General features: G+C 36.3%; 1 protein-coding gene across 1 annotated transcript in view; it reads left to right on the top strand.

Moving 5' to 3' along the window:
- The window catches only part of TTC33 (tetratricopeptide repeat domain 33), a 53,220-nt gene that overhangs the window by 8,511 nt on the left and 21,018 nt on the right, over window positions 1-23,691 (top strand). Inside the window, exon 3 of the mRNA XM_076362249.1 lies at window positions 17,976-18,057. Within this exon, the coding sequence (XP_076218364.1) occupies window positions 17,976-18,057 (82 nt within the window). The remainder of the gene's footprint in view (window positions 1-17,975; window positions 18,058-23,691) is intronic.

Below are 23,691 nucleotides of genomic sequence, written 5' to 3'. Positions count from 1 at the left end.
GCAGCTTCTCTCTTATTAGTCAGAGCATATGGTTTGTTTTGCAGGCCTCAACCTTTCTACAGAATTAAAAAAAAAAAGGTGCAGAGAGTGTTTTGTAGTGTTTAACACCCTCCTGTAAACTGCCGTGTGAAGTAACACGTTAATTTTTGTCTTCAATTTTTATTGCTAGCTTTATTGTTCTTCCTCACTTACTGATAGAGTTGTTGCTTCCTGGTGATGCATCTGGTTGTCTCCTCTCATTGAGGAGGAAGTTCTTTGCAGAATGTTTGTTTTAAGTAGTTCCTTTTGTTTAAATCCCCAGTTATCTTTAATTTAGCTATTTTCCTTTTGTTCTGGCAAACATTATTTTCCAACAACTGGTTATTATTTGGCAGAGCAGGAGTTCAGTTTTGAAATTGTTAATTTGTAATTTAGTGCAGAGTTTTCTGAGTGTGTGTGCAAGAATTGTAGATTAAACTGTACGCAGAGTTTGAATAATGTTGAGAGTCTTTTTGTTAGAATTATTGTTACTTGAGGATACTGAATTGTGACATTGTATTATCCATCTGTATTTGAATGTGTGCATATTTATGTAGGTATGTCTTTGTAAATAGAAGCAGAAAGGAATATTCATGGAACAACTGTAGACTGTGGAAGCATATATATATATTTATATTTTCCTTAGGTAGAAAACATAATTTAATTGATGCCTATATATCATCCTGTATAACTTTAGGTACTCAGTGGAGTCAGCCAAGGTACAAATCTATACTTGTTCAAGGTCTCTTCACAGTGTGAGGAGAAAGAGGTATCGACATAATTCAGCTCACTTAGGAGCTTAAATTGCAATTTGGAGGTCCTGTGCTCACTGTTAACCCTACAGATACATTATACGTGTACCAGGACCGCTTTGTGGTGCTTTTGCCTTCTTGAACAGGGTGGCCGTGGACAACCTGTCTGGGAGAGTGCCGGCTGGCCGCAGCCATACCAAGGACCACTCTGTAAAACTGAGAGTAACGCTGCTGCTCAGGTGCCGGTGCCCGGGAACGTTCCCCGGCACTGTGAGCGTGCTGGTACAGACACAGGCTGCGAGGCTACAGAGTGACTGAAGTCTTGGTGTAAATGCTTGAGGTTAGGTACCTAAACTTAGGTGGGATGAATCAGGCCTAACTGCCAATACCTGTTTGGAGATGAAGGATAGTTTGTGTGTTAACTCTTTGGACTTAAGTTTAGAGGGTCTGTTCCTTCTGTGTATGAAATATAATTTGCAGAACTTTATAAGTGAAAAGCTGTTGTATTCACCGGATGTGTGCTATTAAATGAACTCTTCCAAAATGTGTCTGTTTACTTAAAAAAAAACCCCTATATTTAAATAAGTAGAGTATGTTACTGCAATTGAAGAAGCATGAAAAAAAATTGGTTCTTAAGTAAAAGTTTAATCAGTATATATTAATTTTTATGTATTTATTAATACCTCTATATAGAGGAGTCATACCTGACAATTACTTTCTTCTATCCTTCTAATGCATGTGAAGTTACTGGAAAATAATCAATACGTGCCCCTGATTTTTACATTTAATTAAAAAAAAAATTGGATTTTCTTCTTAGTAATCGGTAGGGCAGGACTTGATAGTTTCTGAGTTTTTACATGCTAGCTGCTTCTGTTGCTTCTGTTTAATTCCTAGCACTTTTTCCAGACAGCTTTTGTTTATGACCAAATAGAGTATTTGCTTCTAATCCCAGAATAACTCTGTAGTACTACTTAAGGACCTTTAAGGAACTACGTAACATAGTGGAATATAAATAATACAAAAATATAAATATTGTTATTTTATTATTTTTATTTTTGTTACTTATGACAATATTTTACATTTAATTTTTATCACTCATCATAGCTGTGCTTTAAAAATCAATTAAAAAATATGTGAAAGCACATGTGCTGGCATATTTCTAGCCTTGTAAATTATACACAAGTAGAGTTAATTACTCTTTTTACCTTTTTCTACTTCATTCTTTTGACAGTCTGATTTTCTTTGGATCTGACGTGTGTATGCCGTGCAGCCTTTGAGATATTTTTCCTCAGCAACACTTAAAGCCTTTTGCTGCATATGAGGGATAATAAGTGTATAAGGGATAATAAGTGTATACAGCAGAGTGCATTTTCACTTCCTCTAAGTGTTATCTTGAGATGAAGTGCTCCACTGTGAATTTCTCTTGCAGTTGGCTTGCTTGTTTTCAGAGTTGATCTCTGAAACTCTCTTCATTCCTTTTCGCTTGCTGCATATTACTGTTATAAACTACTTGGGACAGGGATCATCTTTTAAAGTAATAGACATGGTGGCAGCAAAAGCAGCTTTATTGCCATCCTGCAGAAACCAATTTCTGCTAGCAGTCCTGTGCTGGTAGATGGCAGCTAGAGATTCATGTAAATACTTCAATACAGAAGTTAAACTATCTAGCAAGTTAAAGAACGTGTTTCTGACTGGAGCTAAGAGATTTTGCCCATAACTTCAGTTAGACATTCTAATAATGCAGCTTTTAAGTGTAGAGAATACTATTATTTATATACATAGTATAATACAACTTAGCAAAATCTAGTAACTTACATTAATAATCTAAGCAGTTTTTACAGAGAAATACAACCTGGGGTCTTTTCCACGTCCTTTGCTTGACAGACACTGGCAAGAGTTGCTCTACTGAAGTACTGCTGCCACAGTGTTCCCTATATTAATGACATTATGTACTGCAACTCGGATACTGTAAAATATGGTTGTATTTAATTTTTTTAAAGTATAGTTTTGTGTTTTTGTTTATTGTCCAGATCTACTGTTGAATACACCTAGCTGCTTTTACTTGAATAATAAAACCTTTTGTATTTAGAAATTATTTTTTCCTAATATTATTTCTCTTAGGGGAAGCTGCAGGGGAAAAAAATAAAGTGGTTTCCTAATTTAATACCTTTGTCCAGTTGCTCTTAAACAAAGCCTAGTTATTGTTGCTGACAAAGATAATATTCCCCTCCACCCCCTTTGTTTTAACTGTCTTTATGGTTCATGGAATTTAATTTTGAACCAGTAATTCAGTATCCCTTGTATGATCTTCCTTGAACATGATCATAGAATCATTGTTAACCTAGCACTGCCAAGTCCACCACTAAACCATGTCCCTAAGCACCCCATCTACACGTCTTTTAAATATCTCCAGGGATGGTGACTCAACCGCTTCCCTGGGCAGCCTGTGCCAATGCTTGACAACCCTTTCAGTGAAGAAATTTTCCCTAATATCCAATCTAAACCTCCTCTGGTGCAACTTGAGGCCGTTTCCTCTTGTCCTATTGCTTGTCACTTGGGATGTGTACCTGTTGTCCATATCTTCTAAAATTAAAATATACTGAATTTAAGAGATCATAATTGCCTATGAGCATTTGTTTCAGGAGTTTTCTAAAGAAGTAGGGTACAGCAATGTGTTTTATTACAAGGATCTTGGTTTCTAAATGTATGTCAACTTGTTTTCTAGTTCCCTAAATGGCATCCTTCCCCATCTTGCTGCATACGGTGAAAGTATCCTTAAACTGGAAAGGACGCTTGGCAGTAAAGGCTCAGAATAAAAACTCTTTAGGAACAACATCTTGTTCCATCAGGTCTTTTGAAGGGTTAGTTCAAATAGCGGGTGGGGAAAATCAAGTGGTACATTCTCTTTTTTCTTTGTGGAAGTATTTGATGTGATAGGACTGCTAATTGTTTTAAGAGTTGACTTCACAATATAATGTACTAGCACAAGAAAAATTACCTGTAGGGTCTTGTACACTAACATGTGGTCATCAAATTAATAAAAAAATAATTTATTGTGGATCTTGACTTTCTCTACTGCTTTTTGTCCTGTTCATTTATTTACATGGGAGTTAACTATTTAGTCATTTTGTAGGCAGTTGGGCTGAGTTAATTGAAAGCAAGGGGTGGTATACATGCTACCTAGCTTTGGTTGTTTACAAGTGAAGTATCTAGTCAAAGGTTGCAGTTTCATCACTGGTTAAGCTGACTTCAGTCAGGGTCAATGTGATCCAACTCTCCTGCCCGCTCATTTCCACCCCTTTGCAATGGTCCCATTTTTTTGTTTTACCCTGGGGGGAGCCAACTCGGAGTACCAGTTTGTCACTGGACTGGAGAAGAAGCCCAGCTGAAAAATAGCCTCTTTCAGGTTTCTAGCACTGATCTGGTTCACAAATGCTTTTGCCAAAATAGGCAGGAAAATGGTTATTAGAATAAGTGGCCAAACAGCAGGGGAAGTGGAGACAAGTTCTTTCATTTATGTGGTATTGTTGTCTAGTTGTTGCCTGTGTGTTATTGTTACTGTATTGCACTTATGATTTGGTGTGGTTGTCTGTGAATGTATTTTCACTTTCAGGACAGACATTTCAGTTTTTACACTTTTTAAAATGTTCGTCTCCTTCAGAATGAGTCTAATTCTTCTCTCACTTATCACTGGACCTTGAACAAATTACTCTTACTTAGCTTGTAAGGGACTTTGCTAATGTGTTATATGCAGAGCAGTTATATTCTGTAATTTTAGCAGTACATAACTGAAGTATGCTTTTTGTATGGGGGGTAGGTGCAGAGAGAGTCATAACACGACAAAATTGTTAACATGTATTACCAAGTACTTCTGGTAAACTGTGTGACATATGAGATAGGTGATAGACATTGTACATTTTTCCTACAATCATTTGGGTGACCGGTGCATCCATCCCAATCTCAAGAGAAGAATCACAGTATTTATAATATCATGCTCAATTTTCTAATACGGTGTTTAAATACTGTTAAGTCAAAGGTTTTAGACAAAGGACCATACCTCTCTGCCTCTCTGGTGCCGGCTACACTAATACCATATAGTGACAGAGATAATGCATCCCTCCCCTCTTTCTTACTTTCTGAAAAACAATCATAGAAATTTTGTTTTCATGAATAACTGAAGTTTGCTATTTTGAAGCCAGTTCAAACTGGTGATTTTTACAGGCTGCCATTCTTAGTGTGTATTGGACATGTTTTCATGCCAGTCTCTGGAGTTTTACTGGCTCTAGCAACTAAATGGCAAATCTTAAAAAACATTGTTTGTTTTGTCTTCGGCCTGTCAGCTGGTAATAGAAATCTAATGTAGTAGACCGTGGCTTAAGCTTTTTGTCTTCTACAAAAATTAAGAAATGACAGTTAAGACAAAATGCAGTTCATAGCTGTAGAATTTTTTTAAACTCGGTTCTTTGGATAAGAGGTGTTGGCGATGAATAATGGCTTGTATTCAGTTGGCTCCACAATCCTGTTTTACTGTTAAAAATGGAAGACACCTGTTAAATATGTTACACAGCATAAACTTACTGAAAGGAGTTCTGCAGCCTAGGGTTCTCTTTAGGAAGTTGTATGGGTCTGGAAGCTTTAATACAAGCTTTTATCTTCCTGACGATTGGCTCTTGTGATGATAATAAATTCACCCTCAGTGGATTTGGATGTTGACATAGATGTTTCTAATTGTCTTTCATCTAGTCTGTCAGTGAAACTCTTCTGTTTGTCAGAAGGTTAACTTTCCCTGGTATTGCTCACACATAACTTATTTTCCTGCACATATTACTTGAAGTATTGCATGTTCTAAAATAGAACTGTGGTTCAGTGTAGTATTTCAACTTTCAGTCTTCAAAGAGTGTTTCTGATCTGAATTTGATTAATATTTATTGAGACTTCAAAAAGGACTTAAATAGGGGCTTAATAAAGACAAGGTTTGTATAAAGCATTCTGGGGCGTAGGATCACATGTTGAGACTGAAATAAAAATTTTCCAATATAGAAAATAAATTTTGTTTTAGTCAGCCCTTGCTAGACCATCTTTCTTTCACTGCCAGATTGAAAAATCTGTTTGTAGAGCTCTCAGTATGAAGGTGGCAGGAAGCTATTTGCTAAAGATGCCATTTTTTTTATAATGCATTCAGTTTCATGACTATCACAACAGTTGTCTTGTTTAGTAAAGTAAGGACTGTGAACTTCTCCAGCATCCAAACATATACTTGAGATGTTAAAGTTTAGCTATCATGTGAAACCTTTACAATATAGCAGTGTCATTGCTGCCTAAATAAAGCTCTCTTCTTTGTGTTTGTGTAGCCAAATGGAGAATTACACTGGGGAGCTGCATGGTGTTTTTAAAAAAACTAATGTTTGGACAGGTCATAACCTGGGTTAGACTGTTGACTTGATTTAAGAAGCAAAACCTTTATACTGGTGCAAAGCAGAGGCAAGGAAGTAGACTGAGATAAGGAGAGTGCAGAATGACTTTTGAAAACTCACTTAGAGTGACTCTACAACTTTATATTAAGACATTTGTATTTGCTTTTCAGAAATGTGGCAGAATTCCAATACTTACGTATTGTGAGTAGAATTGAATGAACAAGGTTTCAGAAATTACTTACTTTAGTGGCTGATTTTTTTTGTGGGATTCAAAGTGAGAAAGGAATTCCAAGCAATACTGGAAAAAATTTTAGAAGTGTTGTTGACATACAGAATGAAGGAAATGAATACTAAAATTAGAATCACAAATATTAAAATGTCCTAATTAATTTACAGAATAAATTGCTGTCATAAAACCTAGGGAAGCTTTATGTAAATTACTAGTATAAACAACTATTACATGGAGCATTGCATAAGTATGGGAGAAATCTTTAACCTGGCTTTTTTTTCTGGGTAATGTATAGTTTTTGAATATATTTTAACTGATTGTGAGGATGCCCAAGTTGCTTAGTTTTGATCATCACATTCTGATAATAAATTGAGATTGAGAGAGGGAAATTTTAAATATTGAGCAAAACTGGGAAAAAACCACCAAGGTGAGTGTATTTCACAGTCTAAAGGAAATTCATTGACTCTCTTGGAGTTCGTGGATGGTAGCTTTCGTTAAATCCAGGAAAAGGATTTGTCATGAGATAATAAGGCTTTTGCAAGTCAGACTTAATTATGTTTATCTAATCAGTGGGATCAACCTAATGTTTAAAGGGAGAAGGTAGTAAGGAATTTACATTGAAGGACGTATTTTTATAGTTAATTGAGACATAGATCCTTTCTCCAGATGCAGCACTGAAGCTATCAAGCTTTCATTGCTTCCCTTTTTTTTCTCCAGAAGAAGGGATCTTCCAGTTCACAGATGCATTACAGCTGTGTACATTATTGCAACAAACTAGTCTGTTGTCCTGTTTACTTTTCTGAAAGTGTGCTGTAAACCTGTGGGTAGTTTAATGGAAAGGGAGTCCTTCCAGAACTCAAAATATTCTTTGTAGATATTCCCTGCTAGGTAGAGCATAGGATCTGAGTCATAAAATAAGACAAAAAGGAAGAATTAATTTTAGAAGTTAGGATTCAGAAGCATAGGATACTGTGGACTGAATGGCTTAAGTATTCCTATCCAGTAATTAATGTAGATAAAACCATCTGAAATATTAATCTTCTGTTGAATCTTTAATGTTTTATTTTGCATCTCATGCTGTACTGTGGGAAAAATTGAAGGAGGTAGTTCAAACAGTTCTTGCTGTTACTCTCTTTTGATAGGCACTATTATGTGTATGCAAAGTAACACTGCCAACAAAAATCATCAGTCTGAATCCATTGATTCTTGTAAGGTTGCTTATCAGTAGAAATGTAACAGCATTGTAAGTGACTAACTAGCTCTGTCCCGGAAAATGGAGCGCAAACTTGAGCTTGCCTCATCTGTCCCTTTACAGAACACTTTTGCCTAGTGACACTGAGACCACCACTCCTTGTCTGCAGTGCTGGTAGTGAGAGTTCCCGCTCTTCTTGCCCCTTTTATGTGTATGGTTTGCATGTTGGTCATCGTGGGATTTAGAAGTGTCTGATAGATACATTCCTTTAGTTCTGGATGGTGACATCTATACAATCTGTATATGTGTATATTATGTCCTTGTAGGTAGATCACACTGTTTATTACACATCTTTATTTCACTTATTTCAGGAGACTTGATGGTTTTTGCTGACTAGTATTTGCATTGGTACTTTATAGTAGTTTTACGTCAATACTTCCTAATCATTTCAGCTGTGGGGAGGTTTATAGGGTACTTGCCTACTTAACTTATTGGTACTTTAATGAAAAATAAATTAAAATTGCCCTTTAAGTTTCAAAATGCCATAGAGAATTACCTGTTTCTTCTGTCTTTATCTCCTTCTCTCTGTTTTTGTATGTAACTTCTGTCATTGTTACTCTGTGATGTCAAGATCAGCAAACATAAAGAGGCCATAAGTAATAGATGGAAAGAAAATGAAGGGAAATTACATTATTTAGTACAGATAACAAGAGCACGTCAACTAGACGAAATGGAACTGCTCAGAATAGAATGTGAGCAGACTATTGCTTTTTGTGTATCATCTCTCCCAAAATGTTTTGCCCTGTTAATACCCTACCCTTGAGCATCATATTTTGGCAGTAAGTCATTTTGAGAAAGGTAGAGAAATACTGGTATTGCTGGTTTACCCCAGAAACTTTTTTTGGTGCTTTTTTTTTGGTGTTGTTGACAACTTCTGACTTCTTGCCCTAGTTTCTATGACTGATTTCTGAGAACCAGTAGGTTCATAACATGAGGTAAGAGAGGCAGAGCTGTCAGCCCTCTGTGGACAAATAATTAAAAGGTTAAAAGGATTAAGTGCCTACTCAACTAAGAAGAAAACAGATGGTACCCATCTTTCTAGTTCTACTACTATGTTTCTAAAGGCTATCTGAACAAATAATTCTCAAGACCGGAATATGACCTCAAAATTGCTTCAAATGCAGTATAACAGTTTTTCTTCTACATTTTTCTTCCTGCTGCTTTCAGAGGAACTACAGTTTAAACTATTTTGAGGAACTAAAGCTTTGTATTTAAAACTTCATTTCAGAAATAAAAACACATTCCTTCTCTCTGGATACTTAAATGATTATATCTATTGCAATATCTGATACTTGATTTATATTACTTTGCAGCTTTTGTTTAGGATACTAAAATAGTGAACTGATTTTATTGAAACTATTGCTTCTCTTCTGAAACTTGTAAAGTTACTACAGTCTGTTCTTACTGCTTAAATAATGAAATGGCAGGTTCAGGAGTAATAAAACTTGTATTCCTGTTCTTGATTTCAATTTCCATGTGTAAACCTCAGTTCTGCTCCTATTTGTCGCTGTTTATTTTGGCTTTCTACAGGACTCTCACCCATAAAATGACCGTCAATACCCTATTTCGTTATGTTAAATTACGAGGCTGGGATTTAACAAAGTACTCCACGTGTTTATAGATTATTGCAAAGCAGCTTCTAGACCCTGTAGAGGATTCCTCAGGTGTTTCATGTTTGACCAGTTGTCGTCTTATCTGACACTAATGTTGAAAGCATTTGAGAATGGAAGGTTTTTTTTAGTTGTATGTATATAATTTATATTTGTTCTCTCTAATGCTCTTAAATGAACACAGTAGTTGTATGACATACTAAATGTTCTCTTGTGTGAGACTGTTTCTCAGTGGTGTGGAAGGTTTTGACAATTTCTATTCTTAAGCACTCTAATATGACTTACAGTATATGTGAATATAACCGTTATTTCCTCTGTATCAACAACTCTTGTTGTTAGCACTGCCTTTTTAAATAGAAAAAGGATTGTTCTAGTATGGGTTTAAGACAAACAGGTATGTTATATAGCTTGGAACTATAGATACTGGAGAAATACAGGTAAAAGGTTTGCCTGTAAAGAAGTTCTCAAATATTCATAGAATCATAGAATCATTAAGGTTGGAAAAGACCTCTAAGATCATCGAGTCCAACCGTCAACCCAACACCACCATGCCCACTAAACCATGTCCCTAAGCACATCATCTACACGTCTTTAAATACTTCCAGGGATGGGGACTCAACCACTTCCCTGGGCAGCCTGTGCCAATGTTAACCACTCTATCGGTAAAGAAATTTTTCCTCATGTCCAATCTCAACCTTCCTATTGCATACTGCCTGGTGAATTAAGATCTTTCATGGTGTATTTTTACACACTTTATGTTCTGTTTTATAATTACTTGACAGTTTTATGTTAATAGAATACAGGTAGAAATACCTTATTTCTTTTGACTCCTCCTTAAGGTCAAACATTTATCTATACTGTAGTTTTTAACTTTTGCATAGTAAAAATCTAAATATTTCTCACTGCAGTCTATCTGTTAATATTTCTGTAGTTAATCAGGTATGCAGTCAGAGACAGTAGGGTCTTGTGGTTTTCATGACAAAACTAAACCAGCAAAACCACCACTTAATTGAAGGAAGCATAATAAATTCTTCCAATTCTCTTATCTCCACTCTGAATAATAACCTGGTGTCTACGTTAACAGCTTGTAGAGAGAACTTGTGCTATTAACCATTCTCACTAAAAAATTGCACTACAAAGTTCTCAACACTACCACAAATAATTAAAATTAGCCTGAACTTGTCAAATAAAATTGCAGTTATTTTGACTCTTTTGAGCATTTTTGTAGGATCATTTGCAAAGATAAGGAAGTATTTGTGATCAACAGTGTATTTCTTTGAGCTTCTGACAGTCTTCATGATGTAATCTTATTGCAGGTAAGTAAATTCCTCTGTTATATCATATAGGTTTTATATCAAATTCATATTTTCAGGGAAAAAATATGAAATAGCAGTGCCAGGTTCAGGGATATTCTGCAGCAAGGCCAGAAATAAAACTGTAGACCACTCAGTTTCTAGAATTTTGCATGTGATTGCCATGTTTAACTAAGGTTTTGTTTAGTATCATGCAACTTGTTTGGATTTTTCCTAAATATAAAGATTTTTTTTTTTAAAGAAAAATATGTGCTTTGGTCTTGCTTCAACCAGTGCTTGTCAATCAACTGTATAATTGTATATTAGTCAGAGCTGAAGTAATGATTTTCATGTTTGACGAGTAAACACAAGCATATGCACATACACACTTTCCAAAGCCCTCCTTGAGGACAAAGCCCTGAAATTGCACATACTGTTAGCACCAGTGTACAAGGCACAGGAACTAAAGTGGTCGTTCAGTTAGCAGCAAGAGAACTGATTAGCAGACAGAACGGTTGCATTTGTGTTGCAAATTTTCTTGTCTCCTTACAGATAAGTGCAAGTGCAGCATCTAAGTGGGGTGGACCATGAATTGGTGATTCACCAGATCGTAAAGGAGGGTATAAAATAAGTCAAAGGCAGCAGGGCACTCAGCTCACAATTCAATATAAAATGTATTTGTGAAAGACATCTTATGGCAGATTGTCAAGCGTAGGCACTGTTCGTGCCCCATTGTTATCTAGTACTCTGTTGCATTAACTCCTGTCATTTGTCGTTAAAATTATTTACTGCAGTATATTCCATTCCTGGGTCTCAATAAAATAATTGTGAAGTAGTAGTGAGTCATTTTTTGAGATTACCTTTTCATATTGTATATGAGGAAATTAAATGTTATTCCCACATGAGAGAGGATGTCGCTGTCAGAGACAGTACTGGAATCCTGATTTTGTGGCTTTCACTTCTGGGTATTAGTTACGAGATCATCTTTCTCCAGTGTTGGATTTCATACCTTTTCTTTGACAAAGGTAGTTTCAAAATGGTATTTGCCTAATAGGTGCAATGATTAAAAAGTGTCCATATTTACATGTGTGGCTGAAATAAAAATTAGGAAAATGGTGAGTGGAACTTGTTAAAAACTTTATCTTGTAGTTAGCATGATGATAGGTGGTAATTGCTTTTGGTATGTGATAAAATGGTATTTCCCATCTGTTGCTCTGTGGAAGTTCTGTCTCTTTGAAATATTTGTGTAGCTATTTAATTTTGTGGTATATTCAACTGATTTACTTGTAACAGAACTTTGTATTTGCTGTATGGGAAAAGATTCTGCTGTATAAATCCAACTTGTTTTCACTATATGCACTACTAGTGTCCAGGTGTCAACGACCTAATATTGAGGGGTCTAAATATGTGCAAGAATAGTAATTCTGATGAATACTTACGCTTTGAAATTATGTGCATTAGCTATGTGCATGCTGTTTTACCCCATGGTAAATTCAGTATAGTTTACCTACTCGAAGGGCAGTTACAGCAAGTTTGTTTGTGTTTATCTCTCCTTTACTGTGGGGCAAAAACATGTATATGGTCAGGTGCTGTTGAAGAATTGTCATGCACCACTTCATGTGTGGTCATTAGTGTGGCCATACCTAAATCAGCCTGTTTAAATTAAAATGTTTTATTGGAAGTTTTAGTAGATAGTAAAGCAGTTGGTTTTAACTTTCTCCCTCCATAATCAGAAGTAACGTATGACACTTTATTTACCATAAAATAGCTATGCTTTTGAGCTGCAGTAATGAGGATTCATCAATAGTGTCAGAATTGTCTGCAATAAAAAAAAATAAAAATTGTGGAGTTGCTAAGACTTCAAAAGAACATTTACTATTGTACTTCATATGTTTAAAGACCTACCAATCTTGTGAAGGTTACCAGTGAGGTTAAACGTGCTGCATGGCCCTAACTATGGACAAGGATTTTCTTTGCACACTTAAGCAAACAATTTCCTTTCGCCTGTTCTGCATGCTGTTCTTCTCTAGATGCTTCTATAAAGTGCCACACACCTCCTTCCCCACCCCCATCAGAGGAATATTTTACTGTAAAAACCTAGCTGGGTTGCAGGATTCTGAAGTTGTTAAACACAAAAAAGCCATGTTAGGTTCATTCTCCTTTATTCATTTTAGTTTACTCCTTCACCTGTTCTTTGAATCTTTTCTCCCACAGTCCAGCCCTGCATCATATCCCACTTAAAAAGGGAGGTCTATTCCTGTAATGAGTTTCTGCTTTGCTTTTCATTTCTCTTTCCTTTTTATGTACTCTGTATAATTACTGACTGGTGTTCATTTTCTCTAGCTTCCACCAAAGTCTGAATTTGACCCTACACTAGATTAAAATTGTTATAGCTGGTGTTTCTGGTGGCCACAGACCATTCACAGTCATCCTCTATGATATGATATGAGTATTTGACAATTAGTCATATTCTTTTTAAAATGTTGTTTTCCTCTCCCCTTCCTTAGCTCTGTCTAACCATATTTTTCCTCATCCTCCTGTAACATCAGATTGTAGGAGTGTCTCTCCAAGTCTCTAAGAATTCCCAGGAGTTGCATTGCCTCATCCCTTCTCCTGACACTGTACTCCTGTGATCTGCCTCTCTCCTGTAGGCCTGTCTCATTTTGACTGAATTTGATACCATCTCATCTCTTCAGTATATCTTTAGATATTTTCAGGGTCACTCTGAGCATGCTCTGTCTCAATCTGTTCCTGAAGCATCAACTGTGGCAAGCCTGTTGGAGTAAAGCTCCAGGACTCTAGATCCTGCATGATCTGCAGTGGTGGTTTTTAGCATTATATATGTATGTATGATTCAAAACCAGATCTTTATGTAACTTGAACAGGGTTTGTTTTTTTTTTTTACCCAGAAGCCTCCAATTAAATATTTTTTATGGAAATGTGAATTTGTTTTAATCATTTTGTTTAAGAGTTCAAGAGATCCTGTTTTCCCAGAAGTGGTGTTGAGAAAGTGAAGTGTAAGCATGAGATGTTTGTTTCAAAAGTTTAGCAAGCTTGTAGTAAAACGTGCCAAGTGTGTATAGCTCCCAGATGGTCAGCAGCATGTCTGAAGAGAGCAGTTGTAATACTTCAGGGGAGCTATGGGTTTTCATATGCTGTTACAGAAAAATTGGCAAGATCCATCAAATCTTCTACACTGAAGCCATCCCAGATGTATCTAGTTCTCAATAACTTATTCCTTTTTATGGCATTGCAATAAAGAAGAGAAAATGATAATTAAGTTCTAGTTATAATTTTATAATTTTTTTGTAGTGGGGTGTGCTATTTTACTGAAATCACTGTGGGTAGACAAAATTAAGTATACTGTATCTTTATACTCACATAAATAGTAATTAAATAGTTCAAAATATGATAGTCTTTTCTTAAAAATGCTTTATATTACTGGAGTTGCTAGATGCTTAGTTACAATTTATATACAGATTAGGGTTTTACTTTTGCTGGAAATACTAATTTAATATTCTATAAAATCAAGATATGCCCATTATCAATATTCTGTGACTTATTTACTGCTACATTAGATAAGTTTTTATAGTAATCCCAGACATCCAAATTTAAAAATTAATGGGTGTATTTGTTGTAAGATAGTAAGATTATATTTTGCTTAAAATTTGTTTTCATTTAGCCAAGAGATAATCATATTTCTTCTTAAATCATATATCACTGAGGTTGCTGATGTCTTAGTATCATATAATCCTAAGGGTCTCTAGGAGATTTTCTACTTCAGCTCCTGCTCAAAGCAAGGTCAACTACAGCAAGTTGCTCAGGACATTGTCCACTTGGGTTTTGGGTATCTCCAATGATGGAGATATGTTTAAACACAATTTCTTGTGCTTCAATTTGTGCCTATTGCTTCTTGTCCTGTCACTGGGCATGACTGAGAAGAGTCTGGTTGCATCTTCTTGACTCCCTGCTCCCCTTCCAAATCAGGTATTTTTACACTTTGATAAGATCCCCCTTGAGCCTTCCCTTCTCCAGGCTGCGTAGTCCTATCTCTCTCAGCCTCTCCTGGTATGACAGATGCTCCAAGCCCTTAATCTCCTTTGTGGCCCATTGCTGGACTCAATCCAGTATGTCCATGTCTCTGTCATACTGGGCAGCCCAGAACTGGACCCAGCACTCCAGATGTGGTCTCACCAGAGCTGAGGTAGATCAGCTCTCTGTCTGCTGGTGTGCTAAGGTAGCCCAGGATGCTGTTGGGCTTCTTTGCCACAAGGGCACATTGCTGGCTCATACTGAACTTCTTGTGTCCCAGGACCCTCAGCTCTTTTATCTGCAAAGCTGCTTTCTAGTCAGTAGGCCCCCAGCCAACTGTTGCTTGAGATTAATCTCCACTTTAATAAATGTCAGAGGTTTCTGAAGGAGGTTTATAGCATCACCAGTGGATGGATCTGCAATTTTTGAGTCTCATTCTTGTTTCTGAGATATTATTTTTGATACAAGTTATTTGAATTTTTGAAGTGCTAGGTTTCATATCCCTTTTTCTGAAGGGATATAAGATTTAAATGCATGTTACTGTGCATCAACTGTGCCATAGTATGTGTTCTGAACATGTGTGCTCTCTTTCCATATCAGGCATATGTGAAGAAGTTCAGGTGGACCTCAGTGGAACATCATTAAGCTAAAATTTGCTACTTCACTTTTGCCAGCTATGTCATGGTAGTTTTTGCAGCTCAGCTGATGCATACACACTTGTTACTGGCTAGTCACTCAACTGTGTGTGAGCTTGTTTACTTCTTAAGAAAAAGAAATGGGAATAGCAAATGGAATGCTCATTAAATTTGTGTTAATTAAACCCAAAGCAGATAGCATATTTCTACTGAAGTTTTACTTTTCAAAATTACTTCTCCCTCCTTATAATGATAAAAGTCCTGTACAGTTCAGCTCAAAAAGATACTGAGAGACAGTAAAATGATCTATTTTTTAATTATTGATATTACGACACTACCCCTGTGTTAGCTCACTTCTTATTTCAGCCAAGGTTTATGGTTTTCATAAAACATTTACTGGAACACTGACTTTGCAACTGTATCTTATATCCTCAGGCTACTTTTTCAGTAGGGTGTTTGATATTTAATACAGTATATAATCTTTTCCCTCAAAAGAATGAGGTAGAAAATTCTTTGACTAAAAGACTATCTTTATATTTTTTCCTGGAACAGCAATGGAAACATCTTTTTTCCTGAGAATTTGTGAAAGAATAAACAGTCATGTTTTATCAGACTTTCTTCTTAAGGAAATACATGCACTGCAAAGATTGATGTTTCAAAGCAGTGTGGATATGTCCACACTGTAAACTAGTAGTCAGCAATCAGTCTTTTGAGCAGGCGGTTCAGCATGTACCTGCAGACAAATGTTCCTTCTGCAGCCCTCTTCTGTTGTGTTCTCAGTCCTGGGAAGCAATTCCGGCATTTTGTCACCCCTTCTATTGGATCACGCTTTCTGAGGCTTACGGGTGGAGTTGAGTAACTTACTGTTCATACACAGAACGCACATAGCACAGCATTTCTGTGAATGGACAACCTCTTTTCCCTTGCCCATCTTTATTCTGTTGGCAGACTATTGACAAATTGGCAGCAAAACCCAACAGGATTTGGGGGAATATTTGCCTATATTTGGTGTGCCCTTCAGAGGTAGCACGTTCTTGCTATGAGTTTTTATCCCATTCAGATTGACACTTTGAGCAGTAATGTCCCCTCCACAGAAGTAAAAATTGAGATTCTTGAAATGCAGCTGTTACTTTATATCTTTCTATTTCCAGAATGCCAGTGTTGTCCCTTCCTTTCTGGTTACTGATGTTGTTACTGTGCTCGCTCTGTTTTTCAGAATTGCCTGTTTCTAAACTTTTTTGCTACACTCACAATATTGCAACTTGCTGCAGGGCCAGGACACCACCTAACTGAGCTGAGGACTTCCCTTACTTGTGTAGGTTTTTATTGTGCTATGTCTGTGCTAGGTCTTGAACAAAACTATAATCTTCTACTCAAAAAGTAGTTCTTGCTAACTAAATGACAGCTTAAGGTTTCTACTGACATACATAGAAAATGTGGTGATATTTCCTTTAGTGTGAACACCTGCTGATGGGGAATGAACTGACATAACAAATGCACATCTGGTGGCTAAACTTTGAAGAAATGTGAAAATTTATTGAAACATCCTTTGATGTTTAATTTGAGTGCTAAACATACTTATCAGTGTCATTTACAAACTAATAATACCTGAATCATAATGAGAGTTTGCATTGCTTTTCCAATCTATTCTTCTATTCCCCATCAGTTCAGAACTTTCTGAAGTCTTCATGCGACTTCTCTGGAAAACCTGGAGGCATAAAACAAGCTGGAAGACTGAAAAATGGGGAAGGGAAAGAGAAGGAAGAATGGGGAGTAGGGGAAGATAAAAACTGTTTCCATGTGAAGTGTGTGTGAAAATTACTTTAGTTTTCTCTACTATATTAAAATTGCAGTGTGTGTATCTATCAAGAGTAACTGTTTTCATTTTGCAGTGAAATTAATATAAATATAGGAGTTCCTACGCAGTTCCATAACAAAGGTGGATTTTGAAACAGAGAACTTGTGGCGCTCCACAGACTCGTTAATGTTAATCTGAGGCCACCCTTAGGCCTGAAAGACTGCACCCCTGTAACTGCATCTTATTATGCTGTTACAGTTCTTCAGTATGGTTCAAAACCCTAGTATGCATTTGAACAAGTTTTACCTCTTTGTTCAAGGCAAAGGCCTACTTTTTATTGGTTTTGGTCAACTCTTCTGTTTTCTTCAGTTTTCTAGGCGAGGGCAACATATTATGAAGCTACGCTATAACTTCCCAAAGTTGAGTGATTTCAGTATAGCCGTTTACTTTCAATTTCCTTCTTATATTTATATACCAAAGTTACTCAGATGTCTTTAGTAGCTTACAGTACAGAAGTGCAGGAGGGCAACTCCTATGTTTCAGCCTTCTTATGCTGAAAAGAAATTTTAAATGATGACTGTAGCAAGGCATGTTGGGTTCAGATTATGTTTCTTTATGCCTGACCAAGGATGATTTTGGCAATGAGGGGAATTGGACTCAGTTCAAGATTTCTAGTTTTAAGCCATTGCTTTGCCATACATTTCCTATGTTGACTTGTAAATTCACTTGAGGCCTGTTGTACAGTAGTACTTAGCATCCATTTGGTCAGAAGAACAAATAGCCAGTTCCTGAAAACAGGTCAGCATGTTTTAAAGGGAAGTGGTTAGAAAAATCATTAATACTAATGAGATGCCATGGCACTTTTAGGACAATGTCAGGATATAAATAGAAATATCTAATGTCTTTTAAATATAGTGAGACTGTAATATTGTTTTAACTGCAGGTACCGAGAGGCTATTCACAAGTGGGATGAAGCACTTCAATTAACTCCAGAGGATGCTACGCTTTATGAGATGAAATCGCAGGTAAAGCATGACAATTCTTTATCAGTTTAGAAATTAAAAAATAAAACATTGTGCTTGTGAACAGATACTGTGCAACACTGTGTAGTTGTTGTGCACATAAACCACAGCACAACTTTAGGTTTTTCATTTTTCCCAACACAACAGGGTATCTTTTAACAGGAATTAAAATAATGCTGTTATCCCAAATGATGACAGTAAACAACATCTTTGTTAGGACATGAATTAGGAAGTTACAATGTGGAAAAAGCAACTGAAATATTTAAAAATCACATTGGGAGGAGCAGGGAGAGCCTTACTGTGGTAGATTAGCAAATTTGACCATTAAAAATCTGCTTGTGCTTTCTAAAGAGTTGGCTTAACACTGTCAACATTAAACAGGGATACTGTATGCAAAATATGTGCTCCAGTGTGTTTTCATGTTAAGTATTGCATAGATAAACTAGTCTAGGAAAAGAGCATTAAACAGTATATTTATGATGTCAATTCATTTAAGCCTTTATTTTAAAGCTGTTTTGAGGAAAAAGGCGCTTACAGTCATCAACACCTCACTAAAGTTATGAGATCAGCTTGTAATTTCAGTGTGTCTTTGCATGGCTTAGATGGCAAAAGCGCTAGGATCCATTATTTTGTTTGGATTGGGAAGCTTTTGTCTCCATCTATATGTAAAGGTACAAAACCACATTTTTTTTTTCTGTATTAAATAAAAATGCTATTCTGCAAAAATTATTTTAATTTGGATTGAGGATGAGAACAAGAAATGTATGGCTTCTTTCAACCAGCTGGACAGATCAGAATGGAAAAAAATTACTTTTAGGAAGGTAGCTACTCAAACTGTGGCTGAAAAATACATTGTTAAAGTTAGGAGAAAGGAAAAGAGAAAGTAAAATCATGGTACTTCAGTGAATGTGTTATGTAACTTTTAGGAAGCTTGCTATATTGTTTAGTTTTAAAACCTTGTTGTTAATGTAATTCTTTTCTTGTATAAAAAACAAAACAAAACACCCCCACACCCCAAAAAAACCCCCCAAAAGTCCCAACAAAACCCAAGAAGCAAAGCTGGCTATTTTCCAAGGTGCGGTGACTGCTCTTTTTTTTTCCCGGATGCTATCCCATCTCCTCCTCACAGTCATGTTGTCTGTAAAGTGAAGAAAGTTTTTGATTCTGCAAAATAATTAACTGAATAATCATAAGCTTATTTCAATACAGTAATGCTGAAGGAGGCTTTTGTTTTATATAGCTGCAGAAGGTTTAGATATTACTTGGTTTTGCATTTGGTTTGAGAAATACTTTATGGCTTTAAAGGTTTTTTTCCTGAATTATTTTGGGAGAAGTGTATTGTTGGATTGCTTTGTCAACATATCATACATATATAAGGGATCTAGATAGACTGTGTTAGGAAAAATTCGGGGAGGAGTGTGTATGAAGGGTTCATTTCTGACTTGGTTCGTTAATTTGAATGGTGTTGGTAATAAGATGCAGTAATTGTTTTTACTTTAAATCGCTGAATTTTTCTAGTGCAATTCTCTCATTCTATATCCTACATGATGCTGAAAAGCGGGCATTTGTTCCCCTCATTTTCTCACCAGGCTAGATTTGTAGTCAATTGTTTCTTCATACCTTCTGAACAGGAGGCATATATCTTTTTAGGGGGGAAAAAGAAAATCTCTTCATGCATGTTGTTCAAACCTTGTGGAAATTCTGCAGTGGTGCTTTCTCTGAACTTGGGCATGCTTAGGATCAGATCTATGTATTATTTAGATAGCATATTATCATTTACAGATCTCCTATATGATTTAGGTGCTTGACTCCTATGTACTTCTAGAGTTCTGTGGTAACAAAACATCTTAAACATGTAAAACTCCATTGAGTATTTACTTGTATTTGCATGCCTTTACATCAATGCTAGCTTAAATGGAAGATCTGTCTAGCCTAGTATCCTGACAACTTCCAACAGTGGATGACTGGGAGGGAGTCATGCAAATGGTACAAGCATGTGGCAGTACTTGGCCCATGATACTTTTCCCAGCCTCCGGCAAGCTTTGGCCCTGGGTCTTCGCTGTGTTTAGAATTGCCTGAAAGACTTTTCTTCAACAAATTTGTCTTGTTGCTTTCTGCTCTTGTGTAAACTTTTAGCATCTGCAGAGCTATGTACCAAGGAGTTCCGAATCTTAATTATGCACTATTGGAAGAGACAGAATAATACAATTCTGCTTAATTAGCAGCTTTCCAAGTTGCTGTAAAGGTTGCTAACTTATCTGGCTGTTCATTTGTGCATTTAATTTTTAACTCCACTGGTAAAGAAGTTCTGTTAAGATGTGAAAACGGTATCTGTCCTACAATTTTTTTTTACTATAGTTCAAAGATTTAACTCTGTTTTGAATAAAACAGACCACCTAGTAGGAATTCTTCTAGGCTGGAAAGAAATGGTTCACATGCTCTGATGCTGGCTCCTTAACACAGCCTTTATTTTGCAATTAGAATTTCTAATTTGACTTAAAGTCAAGAGAAAGCTGTTGAAAAGGACAGTTATGCTTAGTGGGACAAATTAGCGAATAGCTCTCTTGCAACAGTTCTGTATTATGGTCTTCTGTGAATGCAGGAATTAAGCTAGCTCTCCAAAAGTACTCTATTTAATTGAAATTATACTAAAATTAAATATTTTCACAGTGGAAATAACAGGAGAACAGGGAATTATGTTAGCTTACCAGCATCCGAACTACGATGCAGTGACTTGGGCAAATGGATGCTTACTACAACATCCTTCAATCGGTGCTACAGCTGCAATACCTGATACTGAGGGGTGGTTGCTTACTGGGCACCCTAGTCCCTGTATTTCAGCTAAATGGTAAAGATGAGTTGGAGGAATAGGGCACACGGCTTTCCTGCTGACCAGGAGGAGCTGAGAAACCAGCTGTGTGACTCTGATTCATCTTGTAAAATGTCTTTGCCTGTCTAACGAAACCATTGGAGGGTCATGAAAGCTGAAAGAATGAAGGAACCCAGGCCTCTGCTTCCACAATGCTTTTGCTTCCTTTCCTGAAGAGGAGAGCAGTGCTGGGCAGTTGCACTGTTTCTCTTTGGTTTCACTTTCTGATACTGCATAACACTTCTGTTATACTGTGAATGAGAACACAAGAAAAGTTTATGTACAAAATATGCATTTATAAAATTATTTCTTGAACTTTTTTAACAAAAACCTCTAATCTTTAAATTGGTAACATCTCTTTAGTACACACAAATAATTATTGCAGATGTTTTTTGCAGTATGACTTATGCTTACTGGAAGATGATTAGTATAATGTGTAATTTGATATCTTTCTACTTTTAAAGGCACTAATGTGATGAGCTGTAAAAATCCATTTTTGCCAAAATAGGAATACGTAATTCATTCCAAAAATATTGCAGTTAATATTTAAATGATACTGTCTTAGACCTGACTGTGTTATTCCAATCCAGCAAATTGGTACAGTACATATACTGCAGCTATTATTGTGAGATAAATGAGGAAGTTTTGGTAGCTCCAGATTTGGAAGAACTGTACACCAACTTCAGCAAAGGCTTGACCAGCACTGGGCCTATGAAAATCTGCCTGTCTTGGTATGTGAGTCACATACTAGAGGAGGTGATTTGTGTTAAGAATACCTTTGTGCGATATGCAAAGATTCTTTATGGTCTATACTACTTTTCTTTCAGTGAGGAGAAGTCTCCTCATGAATTAATTTCTTTTGAGAATTAACATTGGATGGAGTGTTTTGCATGGGCTTAAAAACCCGTGTATCCTGTTACATTTATTAAGATAATCTTATGTTGGGTTATATAGCAGCTTCCCAGTTCATTAGTACTTCCTTTATCAGAAGCAAACTTAACATTTTAAATACCCTGTTGTTTAATATGCAGCTCAGATAAATATGCTAATGACACAGTAGGAATCTGTAAATATTTATGGTAAGTTCTTTAAAGATCTGTATTTTAACAGATGTAGGACAAATGTCTTTCAGTGTTTCTGAAGAACGGAAATAGTGTTTAAAGTTCCCAGCTGTCAATGACACTTGCACTAAGTGTGTTTCCAGAAAAACATATGGGAATTGTGGAATTGCTCAACTGCTTCAAAAACCCATAAAAGTTGATGAGATTTTTTTTTCCATTGCTCTCAGTTAGTCTTTGATCCATTTGAAAACAGATTATTATAGTGTGTGGAGAGGTTAGGGGTGCACTTACACTGTTCTTTGCATGCAGGATCTTTCAGTGTATATACTTGATATTCCATTAACAGCCTAAACTGCTCCCCTGTTGCAAGGACAGTGAGTGGCAAGTAAATGTTTGTGCAAGCAGTTCACTTCTATATTTTTGTTTAAAAAAAAAAAAACACTTTAAAAAAAACCCAACAACAACAGCCTAGTGTTGATTCTAGTAATAGATAAGTAGTATCGTAAGTATATTCAAAGGAATGTATGAAGACTACCTATACTAATGCAGTGACTAAGACTGCTTGAAACTCATTGTGGGCTAAGTTTCTTAAACATTGAGTAGATTATTTTATTCCTGCTTTGAATTACAAAGATGGAGGAACAGGCTTTGAGAAATTCTTTGAATTTGGATCTGACCGTTTGTATGCTGGACCATGTGGGACTCTTTCTTGGATGAAGAGAGATATCAAAGGACTTACTACATTATGATATATATAACAAACTCTCTTGGGAATCAGGCACTCTGCTGTTCTACACCACTCCTGAGAATTTACCTGGTTCACGTTGCTCATCCAGTGATACTTCCACCTCAGATCTCAGATAACATTGTCAAACACACTATGCAACTATCACAGGATTCCTAAAGTACACAATACAATTGTTTATAGATATTTATAGAAACAAGTAAATACAAATGTAAACAATCAGGTTTATCGCCATTTAATAAGGATGTTTGTCATCAGCTGTCTGAGGATCTAGTTTCTGTAGAACCCTGCATCCTCAATTTGCATTCATTGAACAGGACCGGGGTTTCAGATATCTCTCATTATTTTTTTTTAAATAGGCCAAACCCATCATACTCATATTCAAATCATTCCATTTCGCCTCTTCTAAAGGTTTTCTTAATCTTGAACTCAGTGAAGAAATAATATCAACTTCCACCCATCCCTCTTACTGCTTAAGAAATGTTAAGATTCCTAAGACTTGACCAGACTCACAATCCTAAGTTTAGGTTATAACAAATCAGCTAATAATTGCTGATTATTATTAAATGTTGTTTGTTTTTTTTTAAACTGGGGTGTAGTGAGAAGAGTTTACCATCAAAATATTGATGTAAACTCCAGAAAGCTGCATCGCCAAAAGCATTGCTGTGTAGTGCAACGGTAGTTGCTTTACAGCATGGATAAATGTGAACTGCTTATGGGTAGGAAGAATTTTATCCATCAGTGTTTTGAAATGGGTTTCTGGATGGAAGAAGGAATTGGGTCAGTTTCACTGGACTTGGAATGTATCTATATATAGTGATTCAGCTTCAAGCCAGTGAGCTCATCTAAAACCAGGACTTACTCAGATTCATAACACTTCCAAAATATTGTGGGTAGGACAGGATGGGTCATTCTGCTGCCTGGATTTTTAATACTTGCTCAGTCTCCCGATGACAGTTGCT

Source organism: Aptenodytes patagonicus, chromosome Z, assembly GCF_965638725.1.
Source record: "Aptenodytes patagonicus chromosome Z, bAptPat1.pri.cur, whole genome shotgun sequence".
Lineage (NCBI taxonomy): Eukaryota > Metazoa > Chordata > Aves > Sphenisciformes > Spheniscidae > Aptenodytes > Aptenodytes patagonicus.
The sequence above is the reverse complement of the archived record's forward strand: the minus strand, read 5'-3'. Positions and strand labels throughout refer to the sequence as shown.